Here is a 17,587-nt window from a genome sequence, read left to right on the forward strand (position 1 = left end):
TTCATGGTAAATACTAGTTCATTGTATTCATGACACTGCGGCTTAACGCTCACTAAACATTTCTAAAACTAAGGAGGTTACACCAAGCGAGTATAACGTAGCAACCTTTTCCTGTCAGATAGTGCTCATTGTACATGCCAATGGCTGCTAATGGGAAATGAGAGGCAGGAGAATTTGGCTTTTACATTCTCACGGTTTGCGCTTCGTGTCTACTTCTCACCTTTACCCATCTCGAGTTCATGGTATATACTAGTTCATTGTAATCATGACACTGCGGCTCAACGCTTGCTAAACCTTTCGAAAACTAAGGAGGTTACACCCAGCGAGTATAACGTAGCTACCCTTTCTTGTCAGATAGTGCTCATTGTACATGCCAATGGCTGCTAATGGGGATAGCAGCGTGCGCGTTACCAAAAAGCCGAATGCTCCTGTCTCTAATTCCCCATTAGCAGCCATTGGCATGTACATTGAGCACTATCTTTTATTGTTCAACAACGCACAGAAGAAATCTCTCATCTGCACCACCTTGGAGGTCAAAATGCTATGCTTGTTACACACTACAACGGCTACGAGAACGAACGGGTGCCGCTATAAAGAGCTTCGCACTAAAAGCTGCAGCATGTAGAGAAGCATGATGCAGGCTGTGATACACGACTCTCACAAGCTCCGAGTGGTTTTTGATGCCTCTGCGCAGGTAACTCAGTCAAGTCATTGAACGATAACTTGAAAAGCGGACCGAACTTGACCGCTGATTTAGCCGGTTTGCTTCTGAACTTTCGCCGTCACACGGTGGTGCTAGCTGCTGACATTGAACAAGCATTCTTGGAGGTCAGTGTCAGACCTGTGGACAGAGATGCATTGCGTTCCTTGGGGTTCGAGACAACGCCTAAAACCGGCGAACCACTTCCGCTGATCGCAACTTGGCGCATGATTCGGGTTCCTTTTGGAACGACTGCTATCCCGTTTATGCTCTCAGCAACACTCCAACACCACTTGAAGAAATGTGAAGAACAATACTCTCAAACTGCAAGTTGGCTTAAGAGTAGTCTTTACGTGGAAGACTTGCTAACTAGAGCTGAAAGCGAACAAGCAGCATTAAGGCTCTACAAAGAAGCAACCGAGATGTTTGAAGCTGCAAAAATGAAACTGCACAAGTGGTCATCTAACAGCGAAACGCTCCGTCAGCAATTCTAGAGGAACTCTCGTGGCGCCGCACATCTTTAAGATCTCGTACTCCCTGCAAAAGGGTCCAAGGTTGAAACAACGGCGCGGATATATGAGCCACTGGGGTGGCTGTCTTCCTTTACTGAATGCGCCAAGATCTTCTTTCAAGAGTTGTGGCACAGAAACATCGACTGCGACGACGCTCTACCTGGAAACATCACTACAGCCTCGACAGAGTGGTTAGAGGGACTTCAATATCTTCATGATGTTCAAGTGCCCCGATATTACGGGTCACAAACGAACGGAGGGGATGACGACCTGCTTTAACATTTTAGCTGATGGAAGCCAATTGGCGTACGGAGCGGTCACCTACTTCACTATGAAGGGCGACAACGGGACAAATTTGACAATTCTGATGAGTAAATCAAGAATTGCGCCGGTCAAAAAAATACCCTCGCGAGATTGGAGCTAATTGCATGTTTGCTTGCAGCTCGATTATGCCACTACATTTTGGATACCCTCAAAGAGAGGCCCCCGAACGTCTGCCCGTGGACGGGTTTAACAATCACGCTCTATTGGATTCTCGAAAATGCCAACCTCTGGCAGCTGTTCATGCACAACCGCGTCACTGAAATTCAAAATCTCACAGAATGGTTATCGGGGAAGCATAGCGGCGGAATAGAAAATCCAGCGGATCTTTTCACACGAGAGGTACCCACTGCGCAATTGGTCACGAATGGGCTCTGATGAAACGGAGTGCCATGGTTTTGCCGAGCAGAGGTGGATTGGCCTCGAGGGGTTTCCGAGGCAACATTCGACGACGCCGAGCTCGAGCAACGAAAAGAAACAAGTGCTGTGCCGGCTACAACATCGCCACCCGCTAAATAATTCATACGTGACCTTAAACAATACGGTAAACTATCAACGGTAATCAGAGTATAGCGTGGATTTATCGATTCATCAAAAACACAATGTTGAAGTAAAGAGCTCGGATCCCTCACATCACAGGAGGTGAATAAAGCAGAGAAGTATTGAATACGCCATTAACATAGAGAGTTTTTTCCAAGAGAAATTGCGTGCATCGATAACGAAAAAGAATTCCACCTTACTCACCTTTGAAGACTGTTTCGCTGATGATGGACAGTGAAGAAATTTTTAGAGTTGACGGAAGGCTGCAGCGTAGCCAAGTTAATTACAATGAGAAGCAACCTGCTGTATTACATAAGAAGAGCAACTTCGCCGAACTTTTTACCTTACAGTGTCACCAACAGGTATTTCACGGAGGCGAACGGGACATACTGACGCAGCTGAGAGAGCAATTCTGGGTGATCGGGGCTAGACGGATGATAAAGAGAGCCTTTAAGGCGTGCGTAACGTGCCAGCGCTTTCATTCAAGGCCGGCCGGCCAAGTGACTGCTCCTGTTCCAACAGATTACAATACCCAGGCCTCTCTTTTTGAAGGGACCAGTGTAGACTTTTCTGGCCCTCTTCTCGTCAAGGGGGCAACGACAACGAAGTTGTGCGTTGCACTTTTCACATGCGTTGTCCCCCGGGCAATACACCTCGAGTTGGTGAATGCCATGTCAGCGGCGTCTTTCTTGCTTGCATTCCGCTGATTCACATCTTGACGATGGCTACTAAGCAGTATTTATAGTGACAAGGCGCTCACATTCAAGAAAACGAGCAGAGATCTCGCCGCACTGTGGACAGTTATTAGAAACAAAGAGGTGAAAAATTTCGTTGCCAACTCACGCATACAATGAAAATTCATTGAGGAGCGAGCACCGTGGTGGGTCGGAGTTTATGAGCGCTTGGGTGGGCTAACTAAACAGGCTATGAGAAAAACGCTGAGAACAAGCAGCCTGAGATTCTAAGAGCTAAGCATAACGCTGTGAAGTGTAGGCCATGTTGAACTCGTGCCCTCTAACACACGTTTATACGGAACCCAACGAACCCAAGTCATTCTGCATGTCCGGCCTTATTTTTGACAGGAAGACGGCTGACGTCGCCGCCTAACCTACAACAACAGAGGATTGCAGCCCTTTCCTATTCCAATCTTAAACAGATACTGTCCCATCAAAGTAAACCACTCAAACAGTTCTGGAAAAGATGGACAAGTGAATACTTAAAAGAACTCTGGAATTATCAGCTGAAAGGAAAGACTCCAAGGCAGCTGTACGCCGGCGAATGCTGAGGGATTCAAGGCTACCAAGACAGATGTGGATGATTGAAGTTATCGAATCTACATTTCCTGGCCGCGACGGCAAGATTAGGTGGTGTCGAGTGCGAATGTGTGGGGGAACGATGCGTCGACGGCCCGTTCAGTTAATGCACCCAGTTGAACAATATAGCTAAAGGCAAATGACGGCGTGATTTCGGGGGGAATCTGTTGCGAACAAAATTCTCGGAAGAAGCAGAAGCAGGAGAAAGTTAGTGTGTGGTCCCCAAGCCCATGGAAACGGCCCGTTTTACAACCTCGAGGGCGAGATCGGGACGCGCTGTGCTGGTTGTAACCTGACACAGAGGGGCAGCTGCGGGTGAAGAGAAAGGAGAGCACGGGACAACGCTTGGCCACTGGAGGAGAGGGAGAGCGGGGAAGACGACGTGGTGATGGAGTCAGTCGCAAGTCGCCCTTGGTGTCGAGAACTCTTTTACTCATTGTGTGTCTGTGTCGCCATTTTGTTTCTTTATAATTAAATACTTATTCGTGACCGGAATAACGTGTCGGTATTTATTTCAACGAACGTGAGCGACAAGTCGCTCTATAATGCACCCGTTTCACTGAGTGTGCTAGTGGCGTGTTGTACTTCACTCCTTTGTCATGCGGGTGCAGGTACACTGGGCAGACAGGACGTTGCCTCAACGCTCGTCTGAGGGAGCATGCTAGCTCTCCGAAAGGTACACCATGCACGCAACTTGCCCTCCATTGCCGGCAATTCGGCTGTGCAACTCATTTGAACAAAACCACTGTGTTGATTAGGCATAGAGACTAGCGCAGGCATAAAATTGCTGAAGCGTTGCAGGAGATGGATGCATGAGCCAACTTTCAATCGCTGTCACAGATGCTGAGATTTCGTATCTACAGAATATTTGATTATGGGCTTGGTGGGGGAGTCAAAGTGTTTTGTGCCTTGATGCGTGCATATATAAGACATGTTTCTTCAATTAAACATTCAGAGTTTACAGAGCGCTTGTGTAGTGAATATTTTGTGTTTTTTCGTCTTGTTGTGCGCTGATTGTAATAAGCTTAAAAAACGTGTGCTACGTGTTGGTACCCGAGACTTCGCTGTGTTACGTTAAACGCGAAATAAAATGCGCCACTTACTTAAAAGTAGCGCTAATTTGATTATGAATAAGAACTAGAAGAAATAAATTGCAGGGTCTCCAGCGTTTAAAACGACTCAAAAGTTACACCCATTTTTCTGTTTTGTTTTTGCCTCGGGCATTGTATCAATCCTGATTCGTATCGAAAGCTTTCCGTCTCTGACATGGTCTGCAAGCCCTCCTGGATCGGAGGCAACACAATTTTCAAGCAACCTCACCTGGTTTACCACTGCCTCTGTGATTGACCCAGGTTTCGTTGAATAACAAAGCCACATGATACAGTCATTATATGTACTTTGAAGCTTTTATCCTCTTTTACGCCGTGATGTTTGTGATCTCTGATGTTAGGATGCAGTGAGATGGTCGCGCTATTACGAGGCGTTGGTTTATGCAACGCATGCGATAGTGCCCAAGGCACTGGCGTGCTACGCCGATGCCAGTTGTCAGTTTTCCACTTCTGTGCGGCACCTAAAGCGATTCGCTTTAATAAACATGAACACATATCAAGTATGTCCCAAATTTATTCACACAATTTATTACTACATGCCTTTTTGGGGAATATAACGTATTACGAAAGGCGTACACACAATTCAATGATATACTCAACGACGGGATTGAAGTCGAGAGCGAACGGTTTCATAGCAAAAAAAATAGCATCAGTCACTTGCTTAGTATTGCTGTCTTACAATGAGAATACAAGCATTCTAGTGTGCGCCAACATTTTCTAAACATTCTTTCTTATTCAGTCTTGTACGAGTCCTGGTGTGGACAATTGACGAATGATGCAGCATATTTCTAAGCACTGCTGTAAAATGCTTTATCGTTGACCCTACACGAGGTGTTTCCAGTCATGCCCGCTAGATGGCGAGCCCTCATTTGAAATATACCTTTGAAACACCACAGCGTCAAGGCTAACTTCCCGCCATCCTTCTTTCTCTATGTTTACCAGATGACTGGGACACCTTTCTTTACAAGTACACCAATAACACCTACACGGTCGACGACAATATTTTCTATCGACCTTATCTTGCCACAATGATCGTGAAACTTTTCGAGAGCACGCACGTTGGCAAGGAAGGGCTGCAATACCTGGTGGCCTGGACCTTCTACAGGCAGCTGTTTGAGCTCACAGACCCAACCTGGTTTCTGAGAGGCAGGAGTGCGAATGACGCTTGCTACGAACACGTCAAGAAGGTTTTGAAGCTGGCCATCACTAGCCATCACTTCCAGTCGGGTATGTCTATGTGTGTACATCATTGGTCAAATGTTATGGAATTTTCCTGGCGCCATTGTCCTGCTAGTGCCTTTGACAGGCAGGCTCCAACAAAAGCTTTCGACCATAGCGGAGCTCCTAGCTTTCATTTCGTGAGTTATCTGCGTTGCCATCACGAAAACGCTGTCTAAAAATAAAGGATTCTCACAGCTAATAAGTGTTCAAAGTAATTAAAATTTGGTCCGATGAATAGTAGGTGTGTGCAAATATTCGAGTTTGGAATTCAAATTGAAGTGAAACATGAATAATTTTATATGATTTTTGAATATCTAGTATTCGATGTTTCGAACTACTCAACATGACGTATCAATAAAGCGCAATAAAGCCTAGTGATGGTATGTGTTTAGGTTAGGGTCTCTAAAACAGACCCTAGCGTCGTTACAGGAGGTCTTCTGTAAAACTTTTCACTGATATCCTGGATTGAAGGTGAGCGCATTTTTACTTTAGTCACCGATATCTCAGCTCCACAAGTAAAAAAGAAACGACAAAAAAATTAGGTACTTTACTACTTTGCCTCTGAAACGAAGCCACCGATTTCTTGCCCACTATTGACGCGTATGCAAGAAGAGCCCCAAAAGTTCCGCATTTTACCCGATCAACCTCGGTAATGGGCTTCGCATGTACACACTTGTTGACGCTTTGCACTCGACACAGCCTTACTACACCATAAGTTCAGAAACTGTCAAAGTTCGTCCGTGCAGTCGAACTCTGTATGAAAGCACACCCAAAGATAGTTTTTTTTCTATTTTGGGGGGAGGGGGAGGGAAAAGAAACCATGGAGTGCACTAGCTATCATACCCACTCTTTTAACCATAGTAAGGTTAGGAGTGGTGCTACTAACTGGATTGGAGGCTCTTCCATCAATATACTTGCACGCCCACAAAATAAACACAACTCGCCGTAAAAGTTCACGGTAACAAGTGACCACGTCCTAGTTTCCCTGATTTTTTTTTTCATTTGACTATTTGTAATTGGCAGTACACGTTTGAAATCAGTATATGTATTGCAAGGGAGTTTAATAGCGACGCCAGGTAGTAGGCAGGCAGCCGGTAGGAACAGAAATGCTCGAGCCGTCCAGCGTCTACAGCTCGTGCACACACTCGCGCTTCGCTCTCCGAGAGAGATGGTCCCACTAGTCAGTGCCTTGCGAATTCCCCACTACAATACCCCGGCGACCAAGACGAGCCATCCTGGCGACTCAAGGTGACGAGAGAACAGGAGGGTCGTAGCAGGGCTTGAGGCGACTGACGTGGACCGTCTCACGACCAAGGCGGCGCTTGTCCGTGGATGGCTTGAGCGGTTCAATCACATAGGTCACAGAAGAGGGGTGCTGTATGACGCGGTAAGGGCCCGTATACTTGGGTGCAAACTTGGGAGTCAGTCCAGGAGAGTGGAAAGGAAGTCGGAGCCACACGAGAGAACCGACGGGGAATGTGTCCTGAACAAGATCACGGTCGTGGCGATCTTTTTGGAGGGCTTGATTATCGGCTGTGAAGGACCGTGCAAGCTGACGACACTCTTGGGCATGTTCTGCCATTTCAGAAACTGGGCTGAACTCGGAGGCATCAGGATTGTATGGCAGAATTGTGTCGAGTGTGCTGCAGGGGTCACGACCATATAAAAGAAAAAATGGAGAAAAGCCCGTTTTTGATTGAATCGCCGAAATATAGGCATACGTCACGAAAGGAAGGACAACGTCCCAATTGGAGTGGTCCGAATCAATATATATAGCGAGCATGTCTCCGAGAGTTCTATTGAAACGTTCCGTTAGGCCGTTCGTCTGAGGGTGGTAGGCTGTTGATGTGCGGTGTACCGTGCGGCATGAATGTAAGAGCTGCTGCAGAACTTCGGACAAGAATACACGGCCCCTGTCACTCAGGAGCTCCCGTGGTGCACCATGACGAAGAACAAAGCGATGCAAGATGAAGGTTGCAACGTCACGAGCACCAGCCGAAGGTAGCGCTGCCGTTTCGGCGTACCTTGTCAGATGGTCGGCAGCCACAATCACCCATCGATTACCACCAACAGAGCACGGTAGCGGGCCGTATAGGTCAATCCCAACACGGTCAAATGGGCGTGCAGGACATGGTAAAGGCTGCAGTTGACCGGGTGAATGAGGGAATGTCTTGCGGTGCTGACACAGGAAACATGAGCGAATGTGTTTGCGTACAAACGTGTACATACCCCGCCAGTAGTAACGTTGGCGGATCCGTTCATACGTCTTTAGCGCCCCGGCGTGTGCGTGTTGAGGCTCAGCATGAAAATATTCGCAGATATCAGAGCGCATATGGCTGGGTATGACTAGCAGCCATTTACGACCCACCACTTGATAGTTGCGACGGTATAACAGGCTATCTCGTATGGCGAAATGCGTTGCTTGGCGGCGAAGAGCACGAGGGTAACCGGAAGTTGATGTGTCAGAAAGCATATTCAAGAGCGAGACAATCCAAGGGTCTTTCCGCTGTTCGGATGGCATGTCTGTGACGCTGACGGAGCAGAGGGAAAAGTCAAGGGCTGATATTTCCGATTCATCAGATTTCACGGGGGATCGTGAAAGCGCATCTGCGTCTGAGTGCTTTCGCCCCGATCAGTAGACGACGCGTATGTCGAATTCCTGGAGGCGTAGTGCCCAACGTCCGAGGCGACCAGAAGGATCTTTCAGTGAAGCCAACCAACAGAGTGCGTGATGGTCTGTTACCACTTCAAAAGTTTGGCCGTACAAATAGGGGCGAAACTTGTTTAACGCCCACACAATCGCCAGGCACTCTTTTTCAGTAACAGAATAGTTGGCTTCTGCCTTAGTGAGGGCGCGGCTGGCATAGGCGACCACATACTCCGTAAAACCTGGTTTGCGTTGCGCGAGTACTGCACCAAGGCCGACGCCACTTGCACCCGTGTGTACTTCGGTCGGCGCAGTAGGGTCGTAATGACGCAGTACGGGTGGTGAGGTAAGGAGTTGGCGCAGTGTTGTGAAGGATTCGTCACAGGCTTCTGTCCAATTCGAAAGATCTGCAGGGCCAGCAAGGAGTTTGGTGAGTGGAGCGATGATGGAGGCAAAGTTCCGGACAAAACGACGAAAATAGGAGCACAGGCCCACAAAGCTCCGTAGTTCTTTAACAGTAGTCGGCTTAGGAAACTCGGCAACAGCACGAAGCTTGTCAGGGTCGGGAAGAATGCCGGCTTTCGAGACGACATGACCAAGTATGGTGAGTTGTTTAGCCCCGAAGTGACACTTCTTCAGGTTAAGCTGAAGCCTGGCGTTTGTAAGGCACTGTAGAATCTTACGCAGACGAGTGAGATGCGAAGTGAAATCGGGTGAAAAGACCACAACGTCATCAAGATAGCACAAGCAGATGTTCCATTTGAGACCGCGTAAAATGCTGTCCATCATTCGCTCGAATGTGGCGGGCGCATTGCAGAGTCCGAATGGCATTACGGTGAATTCATAGAGACCATCTGGTGTGACGAACGCCGTTTTTGGACGATCAGACTCAGCCATTGGAACCTGCCAATAGCCTGAGCGAAGGTCAAGCGAGGAAAAGAATTCTGCACCTTGGAGACAATCGAGAGCGTCGTCTATGCGGGGAAGAGGGTAAACATCCTTCCTCGTAATGTTGTTTAGGCGCCTGTAGTCTACGCAGAACCGTATCGAACCATCCTTTTTTTTGACGAGTACAACTGGTGAAGACCAAGGACTACAAGAAGGCTTGATGACTCCACGCTGTAGCATGTCGTCTACTTGTTCTGCAATTACGCGACGCTCTGCCGGAGACACACGATAGGGGCGCTGGCGCAAAGGAGTACTCTTTCCTGTGTCAATTGTGTGCACAATTGCGTTCGTTCTTCCTAGAACCGCTTGGGGAAAGTCGAACGAATGCCTGAATTCGTGTAACAGGGTAAGAAGCTGCTCTCGTTGAGCCGGGGCTAGATGGCAGTCAATAGAACGATGAAATGCATCGGAGGACACACTGTTCGAGGCAAAGTGAGGAACCAACGCGTTCAGTTCCATATTCGGCTTGGTGTCGGAGAAATCGGCAGGCACGATAGTACCTTCATCGATAAGCTGAATGTGGCCGAGCGTCTCGTTGCGGCGCAAACTGAGGGGGCACGAGTTCGGATTGGAAATAAATATTCCGGTAGTGTCTTTACAAAGCGCAAGAACGGCGAATGGCAGCGATGTGTGATGGCGGCTACCAAAGATGTGAGATGGCGTGAATAGGACGGTAGCGTCAGAAAGTGAAGTGCAGCAGGCAGGGACAAACTGGGCGCTGAAAGGAGGAAGGTCTATGTCCGTCGCGACGACAAGGTTAGCCACACTAGATACGGCCGCATCAACAGAAGGCGCATCACGAAACGGTAACAGCTCCACTTCGGCCCGAGCGCAGTCCACGACGGCGTGATGACGTGATAGGAAATCCCATCCTAGGATGACATCGTGGGAACATGAAGCCAACACGTGAAATTCAATGATGTACAACACGTCTCGAATAACCACTTTTGCCGTACAAGCCGCGACGGGCTCAATTTGTTGGGCGCTCGCAGTGCTCAAATAAACTACGGCAGAAAGCATCGTCACTTTACGAAGAGAGCGGCAGAGTCTTTGGCTAATCACAGATATCGCGGCACCGGTATCGATGAGTGCAAGTGTTCGTACACCTTCGACGATTACATCGATAAGATTGGCGGGAGACAGGCGAGGACTTAAACAATTAGACGATGACGTAGCTCGTGCCTCCGGAGCTGCGGCAGTTAGTTTTCCGTCTCAATGGAGGTCGGTCGTCGACGCATAGGCGACACGGAACGACGACTTGGTGAAGGGGAAGGTGAGCGGGAAGTAGAACGTCGAGAAGCGGAGGTTCGGGTACCGGAAGCAGCTTGCGCATCGCGTTCGTGAACTTCAGGTGGCACGTAAGGCGCGCGGCATGAAGACCGAAACGAGTAGTCAGGGTATCTTGGTGTATTAGCTGCGAAGTGCCGACGACATAGACGCGCAACGTGACCTGGAATCCCGCAAAAGTAGCATATCGGCCGGTTGTCAGCAGTGCGCCAAGGATTTCCAGCATGCTGCTGTGTAGCTGGAAACGGCGCGGTAGAAGGTCGCACAGGTTGTGGCGTATACAATGGCAGACGAGGCGGAGGCATTGCCGCGACGGCCGCATAAGTCAGTGGCGCGGCAACAGGTGTTGATGGAGAGGCAGGCGTAGGTAATGGCAACGCCTCGGAGACCTGCTCCTGAATAGCTTGTCTGATTGTCGGCGTTAGACGGTTCGTTGGTGCTTCGGTGGTCGGCAGATACGAGACACACGAAAGCTGTCGTGCGACCTCTTCACGTACATATACTTTTATCTGCTCCAGCAGGGTGCTGTCACCACTGACGGCCAGGGAAGCGAGAGAGTCGTCTGCTGTCGTTGACCTCCGAACTAATGCACGTTGCTTGCGAATCTCTTCCAAGTTCTGGCACAAGGTTACAAGTTCGGATACGGTACTTGCGCCCTTTGCCATCAACATTTGGAAGGCATCATCGTCTATTCCTTTCAAGATATGCCTGATATTTTCTTGCTCGGTCATCTCAGAGTTAAAGCGCCGGCATAAATCGATAACATCTTCAATGTAGCTAGTGAAGTTTTCGCCCTGCCTTTGCGCTCGTCCGCGTAGGCGCTGTTCAGCACGCAGTTTGCGCACTGCGGGGCGATCGAACACAGCTGTAAGGGTGGTCTTGAACGCGGCCCAAGTGGTAAATTCCGTACGGTGGTTTGTGAACCACAGGCTGGCGACGTCTTTGAGATAAAATGGGACGTACTCCAATTTCGAGGGGTCGTCCCACTTGTTGGCGGCGCTCACCTTTTCAAACAGCTGCAACCAGTCTTCCACATCTTGGTCCTCGGCGCCGCTGAAGAAGGGGGGATCTCGTTGGCGCAGGGTGGTAGGTACGATGACCAGTTGAGATTGGGCCGTGCTCTGCAGGGGGGTGCCTTGCTCGGTCGTCTGATCAGGCATTGCTGATGCAGTGGGTAGCTTCCGGCTTCGAAGTTCCAGGTTTGCGTACCCAGCACACTTCCACCACTTTGCAAGGGAGTTTAATAGCGACGCCAGGTAGTAGGCAGGCAGCCGGTAGGAACAGAAATGCTCGAGCCGTCCAGCGTCTACAGCTCGTGCACACACTCGCGCTTCGCTCTCTGAGAGAGATGGTCCCACTAGTCAGTGCCGTGCGAATTCCCCACTACAGTATATTTATTATACGATTCCTTGTTTTAGTCACTATTTGGCACAATTCGGTTCGAATTGAATTCGTGATAAAAATTCATTAGTCACACACACCTAATAAATAGAAATGCAGTGGTACTTCGTTATTTCAACATAATGAGTGTGACGAAATTGCCCGTTATCATCCATACCTTCGCCATTGTACTATGTGGTGGGTCAGTGTTCATATTAGGTTGAGAAGCGTTGTATGTACTGTAGCAAGCACACCGTGTGATAAAAGAATAGGAATAAACCAAGGACACTTTTGTTTTTTGTTTGACGGACTTTTTCAACAGCAATAAACAAAATAAGTCAGATAATGCAATTTTTCTGGTCTAGCTGTACTGTTGTAATTATGACATAATAACAAAGTCATTGAAGTCCACAAATAATAAATTTTCAGTTGGAGGGACTGAACCTGCACTGTTCGAATAGCTCATCCAATGCTCCACCAGTAGAGCTACCGTAGTGCTTGTCCTACCATCCACCCTTTGGGGGTCTTCCAGGGCACATAAGCTTGGGAGTGCTCTTTAGCATCACGTAGCACATATCTTGTTTACGCCCTGGCAACTGTCGGATAATAAAATGAAAATGTGCCTGAAACGCAAGTCGCCAACGCACTGTCCTACCTCTATTTTTATCGTTCCCGTTTTGTACGTAGGTGAGCGCCTCTAACTGTCCCTTGTAAACATGCAAAGCTCTCACAGCATGCTTCGAGGAGCTGAGAATATTTCACTTGACTATGCGGTATGGAGGAGAACGTTCTCCCACGGTGGCTGGTCACAACACGTGGAACGAGGCATGACCTCTACGTTAGCACGCTGCCAGTGGAAACCAGAGCGACGTTCCTGACAGTTTGAGGGGTGGAGCTCCTTGAAGCGTCGGTCTGTACATCCTAGACGTATGTGGTTGTACACTCTAAAAAAAGAAGTGAGAATGAAAAAACGGGCTCCGTTTCTCTTTCGGCACAGAACTTCCTCCCTTTCGGGCGCTTTAAACCTCGCGCCCTGTCGCGGCAAGGACCTAAGGAGTAACGTTCCTTCTTCAGTGTTCATCTCAATCATGGTGGTCTCGCGCGCGTGCATGCGTATGCCGAGCCTAGCCAGCCGCGGCCAGTTGCGAGGGATTACTTTTACCTAAGATTGACGCAAGCAATGCACGAGTGACATTTTGTTTTTTGTTTTATTGGTGTAGAGTGAAATCCTCTCTTCATTTTATCGCCAGGCCCTCGCAAGATGCTCTACACGCTTCAGTTTGTGTCTCCTGTTGTTTTACACTACCAATTTGTCACGAGAACAAGGAGCCCTGCTTCTCAAGCAGTCTTGCTTTATCGACTACTTTAGACTGTACACACATAATGGATTTTTTCGGTGTCAACACACTTGGTAAGCCCACGCAGTTTTAGTTTCGCACGGCACCAACAGCACTCATGAATTTAACGAGGCTCATAAAAAAGCATCACACTTAATTTTTCAACATTCTAGGAAACCTTAAATCCCTGTACGATTCATGCGTGAAAGCATGATCATATACAATCGATAGAGTTATACGTTCCGCTACAGCCAGATGGATGTTCTTTGCAGTTTACTCCTATTCGAATAGGGCCGCTGTGGCCGGAAGTCGAGCCTGCGTCCTGCAGCATAGTCACACGACACCCAATAAGGCTATGCTACCATGGCATATGAAAGCACAAAGGGAAACAGGCTGCGAAGTTTAATCGAGTGTTTATTCGCCAGACTAGGTTACAACCAACACAAACGTTTTAAACATCATCATAACTACACTTTTGTGAAAAGTAAACCAATGACTTCTGTCAGTTAAACCAAATTCTCAATCGCATGCGTTTTGAATTGCACTGAAAGGTAGGGCGGAATTATGCACGCGTGAAGTATGCCTTTCTCGTTCCAAATTTTGCTTTGTCGTGAGAAACTCTACACAAAATGCACTTCTAGTAACAGCTGTGCACAGCAGGTGTGTACTAACACTCACCCATCTTTGTGAAAAGAGTATTGCAAATCCAGAATAATAGTGACCACTGGAGCCACAGCGCTAACAACGAAATTGTGGCACGCACCTTGACTGCAAGTTAACACGCGAGGCGAATCGCGAGAGGCATCTCAAGCAGAAAAGTATGTAGGCACAGCATGCTATAACGTTATAGTAAATTTGCGCACTGTACCGCTAGTTCCTCCACTCAAATGATAAAGCTGCCGCGATGCCAGCAGCCACTGTCATCGCTCACGAAAAACTACCGTCGAATGCGAGGTCATCGCTTATTTCTCTCGCTAGACCCGCGTTGTAACTTACGTATACACTGCTATGATTGTCGTTACCGCATCAAAAACATTGTCATTTAAGGGCTAGCAGTGTACTGTATCCATGGCTAAGGTTCACACTTGTAGTAAGCGCGTAAAAAGAATATAAGCAAACGTCCTCACGAAACAGCTTAACGAGGTTGGCGCGACCACAGAACGCCTACCACGACGGAGACAAAGTCTGGTCTCCATGCTGCGCCCTCTCCGAGTAACAAGTGGAAGAATAAAAAAAGACGTGACCTCTGAAATGGCTAACGCACGGCAAGCGTTTTCGTTCTCGGAAGCATCAAGAAAAAAATAACTCTGGCAGTGGTCGAGAAATGGCGCAGCGTTCCGAATGCCGTTAGCATTCTATGCATGGCTTGGGGTAATCGTTTTCGCGAAAACCTGATAAGCTCTAGTAATTATTCCGTTCATCATTTTGCAACCGTTGATAAACTTCCGTTTGTATAAGCATCAGATACAACCTATTTACGTGTGCGCAAGTTGTGGTATGGCTACAAAACGAAAAAAAAAGTGTACGAAAATTTACTTGTAACTTGTGCTACTATAGTAAGGCGAAATTAATTGCCATATAAGCTCGTGCGCTTTCGTCGTAGGACGTGTGTAAACATGACGAATAGTGTGCCGCTGAGGAGAATGCTTGATTGTACTATTGTTCATTGAGTCCACTCTATATGCGCACTATGAGTAGTCAGTGTCATTGTGTGAATGTGTAGCTATATGCATTGCATCAGCTTATACTAGGCGGCTGGTTGGTTGGTTGGTTGCGAAACTTTATTGAGGTCCTGCAAGGCGCGCGTCAGCGCGCAGCGGGCGTCTCCCACGTCGGGACCGTTAGGCCAAGCCTATCGGCCGCTCCGCGGGCTTGCTGGACGGCCCAAAGTTGGTCGGCCAGGAGGGAGCTGCGAAGGGCCGCCTCCCACCTGACCGATGTAGTGTTGGGGTTAGTGTACATTGCCTTGCACTCCCAGAGCATGTGCGCCAGCGTGGATACATCCCCACATTCGGGGCAAGCGTCATTGGGGAACACGTCAGGATAAATAGCGTGAAGGGATCTCAGGTTAGGGTACGTGTCGGTCTGCAGTAGTCTGAGCGTAAGGGCTTGTGGCCTATTAAGATTTGGATGAGGGAGTGGATATAGTCTCCGCGCGAGGTAAAAATATTTTGTTATTTCGTTGTACGTGGCAGGCGCGTCCCTGTTTTCCGCAACCCCGTTGGCCCCGAATCGTTGCCCGGAACCCGCGCGGTCGGTAAGTGCGCGCGCGGCCTCGTGGGCAGACTCGTTGAGGTTGGGGGGAGCGCCTTGGACCTGTCCAACATGTGCAGGAAACCAAATCAGTACGTGGTGCTTGATGCCGTCGCGGCCACCACTTTGGAGCACGCGCAGGGCTTTCTTGGAAATTACACCGCGCTCGAAAGCGCGAATAGCTGACCTAGAGTCACTATAGATGACCTCCCTCTCACCTTCCAGGATGACCAGGGCGATGGCCACTTGCTCGGCAACCGCCGGATCGTCAGTGTGAACCAATGCGCAGTTGGTGATTTGTTGTTTGGAGTCGACGACGACTGCGGAGAAGGCGCGGCTCCCACGGTACGCGGCCGCATCGACAAAGCTGACGCCGTGCTCCTCACTGTGAATCTGCTTGAGAAGAGTGGCAGCTCTAGCCCTTCGCCTACCACGATTGTGCTCGGGATGGACATTCCTCGGTATCGGTGCCACGGTGATGAGGTCACGAATCTCACGGGGTACCTGTCTCATCTTCTCGTCCACTTCAGCCGGAGAGTGACCGAGCTCTCGGAGTATATGTCTGCCGGTCTGGGAGCTCGAAAGGCGCGCGAGCTGGGCCCGCTCCTGCGCTTCGGCAATCTCCTCCAACGTATTGTGTACTCCGAGCTGGAGCAGGCGCTCGGTGCGCGTCCTGATCGGGATACCGAGGGCCCGCTTGGTAATCTTTCTGAGCAAGACGTTGATCTTGTCACGCTCGGCACGCTGCCAATTGTGCATGGCCGCGACATATGAAAAGTGGCAGAGCACAAAGGCATTGACCAGGCGGATTAGGTTGTCTTCCTTGAGGCCTTGGTAGCGGTTGGCCACCCGCCGAACCAGCCGAACCGCGTTATCCGTCTTGGCGGCGAGCTTGAGTATAGTCTTGCCGTTGGAACCATTGGACTCGATGGTCATGCCGAGGACCCGAATGGAGTCAACTCTGGGTATCGCACTGCCATCTCCGGTGTAGAGCTTGATATCACTCTTCGAGATCGGCTGCCAGTTTTTGGGCTTGGGCCCTCGCCTAGTGGGTTGGTAAAGGAGAAGCTCGGACTTGCTTGGGGAACACCTCAGGCCTGTGGGACGGAGGTAATCTTCCGTGGTGTCTATGGCCTCCTGCAGGGAGCGCTCGACTTGCCCGTCGCTGCCACCTGTGCACCAAATGGTAATATCGTCCGCGTAAATTGTGTGGTTAATGCCTAGGCGGCTGGTGTCAGTGAGTATTTTTCAATGGGCTGAGGGGCCAACTTTCCGCAAGTGGGCCGTAATGGTGTGTATGACAATGTACGTCACCACAGGCGAACTTTTAAGTGCGAATGCACTTTATAAGTGACCCTGAATTCACCGTCTGCGGTGCGCCTCCTTCTATCCCCGCGCAACGGAGCGAGGAGCGAAGAGGAGCGTCTGTAGCACCGGCACAGCGACGTCACACACAACGTGATTGCGCGCGCTCCGCCCTCCACTCCGTGGCTGCGCGGGCAAGTCGTCATAGGTATGGATTTATCGCAGGCATCAACCTCGACAGCGATACCTCCAACAACGAGTGCAACGCAATCGAATGCAATCATTGCACGCGTCGTTGAAGATGTCGCGCCCATTGAAGACAAGCCAGCGCGGTGAAGGGCCCGTGATGCCGAGCGCAAGTGGGTGAAGTGGGCCGCGGAAATAAACATCATAATAGTGCGAATTTACTCTCACATATACGCGCCAACTCACCAAGATTTCCCGAGAGCGTCTAATGGTTCCTGGGAATCGCATTGTGATCGATCGATCACACGGGGGAGTTCGTGCTATCACAAGAAAACGTTAACTCACTTGCGGATACCAACGGATTTTAACTTTAATCCCCCTCATAGCATCACCCCGTGCATTCGCACTTAACCATGTTCACCCTCGGGAAAATGCTTTGGAGTTTTTTTAGTATCGTTGAGCCCCACCAGAAGGTGCCATCTACCACCTACTTCACGGCTGTGACGCTCTAAAACCTCCAGCTACTTA

General features: G+C 49.2%; 1 protein-coding gene and 1 long non-coding RNA gene across 2 annotated transcripts in view; one reads left to right on the forward strand and one right to left on the reverse strand.

Moving 5' to 3' along the window:
* The window catches only part of LOC142803883 (uncharacterized), a 334,011-nt gene that overhangs the window by 244,534 nt on the left and 71,890 nt on the right, over positions 1 to 17,587 (reverse strand). The window lies entirely within an intron of this gene.
* LOC142802641 (uncharacterized) overlaps positions 1 to 17,587 on the forward strand; it is a 121,392-nt gene that overhangs the window by 100,950 nt on the left and 2,855 nt on the right. The window contains exon 7 of the mRNA XM_075887626.1: positions 5,438 to 5,722. Coding sequence (XP_075743741.1) covers positions 5,438 to 5,722 — 285 coding nt within the window. The remainder of the gene's footprint in view (positions 1 to 5,437; positions 5,723 to 17,587) is intronic.

The sequence above is a fragment of the Rhipicephalus microplus genome, chromosome 3 (assembly GCF_043290135.1).
Source record: "Rhipicephalus microplus isolate Deutch F79 chromosome 3, USDA_Rmic, whole genome shotgun sequence".
Lineage (NCBI taxonomy): Eukaryota > Metazoa > Arthropoda > Arachnida > Ixodida > Ixodidae > Rhipicephalus > Rhipicephalus microplus.